Genomic DNA, 5,156 nt, shown 5'->3' on the forward strand with positions numbered 1-5,156 from the left:
AAAAATGTCGTCTTCGTCCGATTCTTTCGGTTCCCCGAGACGTGAAAATTGTCTACAAGCGTCATCATGCAGACTGTTGTTCCGTCTCTTGCTGGTGTTAGCACTAATCGATGAAGCCGTTGCCAAAATATATCGCTTCGAAGCCTCGTATGGCTGCCCTCAAACAGATATGATTCAGAGCGTCGATGTCTCACATCAAGGGAATGAAGGGTATATCACATTCATAAGCAGAGTCAACGGTGGCTTGCCTAAGCCCAGCTACAGTTGTACCTACACAGCACGTTTAGATGGTATCTGGTATATGGTCCTCGGGGATGCCTGCAACGATCTTTTCGAGGATTCAGACTACTTCTTTAGGAAAGGTCCGTTCGGTTACGATCTCATGGCCGACCCTGTACCCTACGCGCTGTACCTACCGGTCGGCTTCGGCACGGGCAAGCGTTGTGTCACACAATAGATCATCTTGCAGGACTGATCCCACTTACGGGCATCGCATTTATCTCATGATAGGGTTTCAGCATCACTTCAATTTGACCGCTGGCAAAAATTGTCTTGATTACATTGCATTGATGCGTGCCGTATCTTGTTCCGTCTTTTTCAACCATCCACGGGATACCCGTCCTTATTTTCACTTTGATTGAATCGGCAGATCGAGAAGTTCGGCTTGCGTTAGTTGTGAGATTGTTCAGGAGCAACAAGTTTGCCCACTTGGCATTTGGCACTCAACTATAGAGGACCCCTTCTCAAAAGGGGTGTGCCCAATGTGGGAATACATGTTTGGTTCTCTTGGCTGAGGAGATTCCAAAGAACCCATGGGAAGCTCATTCACGATACAAAAGTATCATTGACACTGAAGTCAAACACTGAAGTGATTGACCGATGAGTACGAGTCGTGCCAAGAAGAATGGAGGAGCGTGTGAACCTTGCGCAGTGGCGTATGCGGTCAGGATAGTCTTCTCTGTGGTTGATTGTTCTCATGTGGGGCTTTCCTTGTCATTTGAATGATAATTTTGTTTGTCTTGCCACAAACGGCGAAATACAATGTGAATTGTGCCGTGGGATAACACACCACGGAAACTCATCTATAGTCACTTAATCTATAGTCTGTAACGTAAGACAGTACTCGAAGTGTCGATGACAGATACAATGAGGCAACATGGAGTTAACCGCGCCTTGTCCCCATACTCTGCCTTGTCTCAATGGATTTACCACAACGACAAGCTGTTATTGCTGCACCACCACCGTGTTCCCACAGTTTGGCGGCTCCTAGCGATACACAGAAGATCCCCTCAATCAGCCCTGTGGCTTTCATACATCCCGGCTCCTACTAGGAGCCTCCTAGTATAGGTTACAGCGTTACATGGCGCAGCGCCATAGCGCCATTTGCTCCAGGGTGACTGGGAAAAAAGCTCCACGAACCGTCATAATAACCAATTGTAAACCAGCTTCTAATTTCAACCCCTCCCTTGGAAAAATGTCGTCTTCGTCCAATTCTTTTGGGGCCCTGAGACGCGAAAAGCGTCTACACGTGTTATCATGCGGGCTGTTGTTTCGTCTTCTGCTGGTTCTGACCCTCGTCGAAGGCGTTCTCGGCAAAGTATATGAGTTCGAAGACACTTATGGCTGTCGTAGAACAAAGATGATCCAACAAGTCGATGTCTCACATCGAGGGCATTATGGATACATCACATTCATAAGCAGAGTCGACGGTGGCTTGCCTAAGCCCAGCTACAGTTGTACCTACACGGCACATTTGCATGGGGTTTGGTACATGAAGCTGGGGAAGGAGTGCAACGATTTATTCGAGGATTCGAAATACTTTTTCAGGAAAGGTGCTGGGTACGATCTCATTGTCAGTAGAGGGCGTTACGCGCTGCGCCTACCCGCCGCCCCCGGGAGCTTAGAAGTTGTTTGTTCAACAAAATAGATTGTCCCACTTGCGGGCATCGCGTTGATCTCAAGGTATGGTTTCATCATCACTACAATCTAACCACTCGCAAAAAAGGTCCTGATCACATTCAATTGATGTGTACCGTATCTTGTTGCATCTTTGCTTGCCGTCTGGGAGATACTCGTCATTATATCTACTTCGATAAGATCGACATGTCAAGATGGTTTGCTTGCGTTAGTTAGAGTTTAGCACGCAATTATAGAGGGACCTCTTCTCAAAAGAGATGTGTGCCTTCAATGATCAAGTCCAACTAGTCTTGCGATGTGATACAGAACGCGACTCGGGAAAGTGTGGTAAATGCTATAAATAGCGAATACGTGTCTCATGATTTCGGACTTTGAGCCTTCTACGACTGAGGGGAATAATGACGGGGACATCCAGGAAGGAAGTTCTCGAGTACTCGCGCGAACCTGAGGAGCAAAATACGATTTCAATTCGGATGTCGATCACCTACTTCTGTCCTCCACATCGCATGCTGGAGGCTGATTGGCCGACATTACCTTGTCATACTTTTCGATAGAGCACTGCGGTGCATCATCTAGCTGTAGATTCTGGGGTATAGGCAATAGACCGGCGGGTTCAAATCTACATGCCGCTGGGACTCCGTAAGAAGGCTCTCGTGGGTGGAGGTCAACGTAGACAGCTGCCACTTCCTCTCTGACTCGGTCTGAACGCCCTGATAGCTCACCCTTCTCGACGGCGAGGAGAGCATCATCATACCCATTGAGGAAGGCATATCTCACAAGACGCCTCTCAGCCAGACTAGGCCCGGGTCCTTTCTCTATCATCTCCACATACTCGTCTGGGTCGAACTCCTCATCCTCTACGCCCGCCTTCTCAGCATAGTGAGTATATACCCCTTCCAACACGGCGGCTCGGAGGTTCTCTGTGCTTCTTCGGGCTTCACTCACCTCGCAGATTCCACTTGAGTAATTCCTCCCTCCGACGTTGCAAATGGCATCAATATTTGCTCTGTATCTTTCGATTCGACTTCATTGTTGAGATGCTCGGTTCTTCCCAGCTCACTCTGCGTGGTGTCCTCCAGGTTGAATCCACGCTCCAAAGGAGACTTCAAATCTCCACTGTCATCAACTACTAGTCCTCCATCATCATTATGATCCTCTCCCCGGGTACTAGTATCCCCTTCTTCTGGTAGCACAACGGAGCTCGCCACGGATTCAGCAGCATACGATGAATCTCCAGCGAGGCGCTCCGTCACCCCCGCTCCCTGATTTTCGCTGTCTACAGCAGCCTCGCCATTCCGCGTCGCTAGCGAGTTAACAGTGGCTCCTCTAGGAGACGACCTCCTTTCTGTAGGGGCTCCTGATATTGCTCTACCATGCTGATATTTCATCGCCGAATCCCCATCTGCCAACCTCGCTGCTTCTCTAGAGTTGTCGATTTCCATCCCCTTCAGATGCTCAGTTGCTGCTACGGTATCCTCTGGATGGTCTCCTCTGCGATCCACCATGATTGCCTCCTGTTCGGAGCTGTCCACAGTCATGACCACTTCCTCGCCACTCATCGCCGAGGCCCCGTTTGATGATGACGATGGTACCTCCTCGTCGAGAACTGCGTCCTCCACCTCCCAGGGAGCCTGCTGTACGTCTTCTCGCCCGACCAAAGAGGTCCCATTGGAGGTGAGCGGCTCTATGGAACGCTGACGCTCCAATGAGTCCGGACGGAGATCGTCTTGAGACCCACGCCGCTGCTCATCTTCTTCGTCCGTCTCGAAACCCGTTGCTTCCGACCCGTCCGATTCTTCGTCATCGTCATCCTCCAGTTCAACTTCCCCATAGGAATCAACATCGCCCTCTGATGAGGCTCCGTCTCGCGAAACCATAACTGATAGCCTCTGCAGGGATTTTCGTGCAGCCGCTCCCACCGCTTCCAGGCTTGGTACCCAATCCTGTGTGGTGGCGGTCGACTCGTAGGCCGGTGCCTCAGCCTCACTTTCAGCCAGAGTGACGTGATCAGAATGCTCATCCTCAACAGTCGAGCTCACTTCGATCTCAGAACCACCATGATCATCGGTAGTAAAGCTAACAGGCTCTTCTCCGTCTTGGTACTGTCCATCTTCAACGAGCTCTTCTCCCTCTTGGTACTGTCCATCTTCAACAAGCCCTTCTCCCTCTTGGTACTGTCCATCTTCAACAAGCCCTTCTCCCTCTTGGTACTGTCCATCTTCAACAAGCCCTTCTCCCTCTTGGTACTGTCCATCTTCAACAAGCCCTTCTCCCTCTTGGTACTGTCCATCTTCAACGAGCTCTTCTCCCTCTTGGTACTGTCCATCTTCAACGAGCCCTTCTCCCTCTGGGTACTCTTCTCCAGTGAACTTTTCTCCCGAATTCCGGTCATCATTGCCCATCTCTTCTCTCCCAAGATTCTCTGCATCGTCACCAAGGAGTTCTCCTTCGCGAAGATGCTCTTCTCTGGAATCGTGTCCCTCCTCCGAACCAACTCCCTCACCCCTGCGATCCTCTTGCCCATAGGCTTCCGTCTCACTGCTCCCCCCGGATAAAGAGTCGTCTTTGGTGGTGTCACCCGGTAGGTTAACTTCCACATCTTCGGCAGTGTTGAACCACCCAGCGAATGTGCCAGCAAGCCCGGCAGAGGCTTCGGGTGTCGGCGAGTAGGAGGTGATGGGCTCTACCTCGAAACTATTCAATTTGTCTAGTCTCAAAGGTGGAACTACGCTCCGTCGCGGTGGGTCCTCAGAGGGCACAGCCGCTCGAATGAAAGGAGATCCATCACTTGATATACCCCAAGAGGAAGCCTTCCCATATTCCGATACGGGATGTTCATCGTCAGCAAGCTCCCCTTGGGACTCGTGGACCGATATAACTTCAACTGCTTCACCGTCACTGATGGCAGCAGCTGACCCCTCTTGCAGAGATACTTCAGAATTGCCCGGATCTATAGCGACCTGCTCGTCGGTGTCCCCTAGACCAAACCATGCTAACATCGGGTGAACACGACAACCACACTAACTGCGGCTCACAGTAGTGAGGTGGGTCTACTACTAGTAGATAATTGACAAACAAAACTCAGTGAAATTGAGAAAACAAACACCCTAAACAGTAGGAGATGGGAGAATTTTTCCACAGCATTATTTCGAATTTTCGTGCTGCAAGAACTCACAGAGAATCGGCGCGACCTTCTTGCGACTCGCCTTCACATTGCCTTGATGATACGCTCTCGCTCC

The 5,156-nt window shown here is 50.4% G+C and overlaps 2 protein-coding genes across 2 annotated transcripts; both read left to right on the forward strand.

Annotated features, from left to right (window-relative positions):
* Positions 1-169: 169 nt before the first annotated feature.
* On the forward strand, positions 170-457 carry Pmar_PMAR013320 (hypothetical protein; the record flags this gene model as incomplete). Its single annotated transcript, XM_002766505.1, has 1 exon — positions 170-457. The coding sequence occupies one exon, from the start codon at positions 170-172 to the stop codon at positions 455-457; it is 288 nt and encodes a 95-aa protein (XP_002766551.1).
* A 3,517-nt stretch (positions 458-3,974) lies between these two features.
* On the forward strand, positions 3,975-4,472 carry Pmar_PMAR013321 (hypothetical protein; the record flags this gene model as incomplete). Its single annotated transcript, XM_002766506.1, has 1 exon — positions 3,975-4,472. The coding sequence occupies one exon, from the start codon at positions 3,975-3,977 to the stop codon at positions 4,470-4,472; it is 498 nt and encodes a 165-aa protein (XP_002766552.1).
* Between the last annotated feature and the right edge of the window lie 684 nt (positions 4,473-5,156).

This window comes from Perkinsus marinus (genome assembly GCF_000006405.1).
Source record: "Perkinsus marinus ATCC 50983 genomic scaffold scf_1104296972672, whole genome shotgun sequence".
In the NCBI taxonomy this organism is placed as follows: Eukaryota; Perkinsozoa; order Perkinsida; family Perkinsidae; genus Perkinsus; species Perkinsus marinus.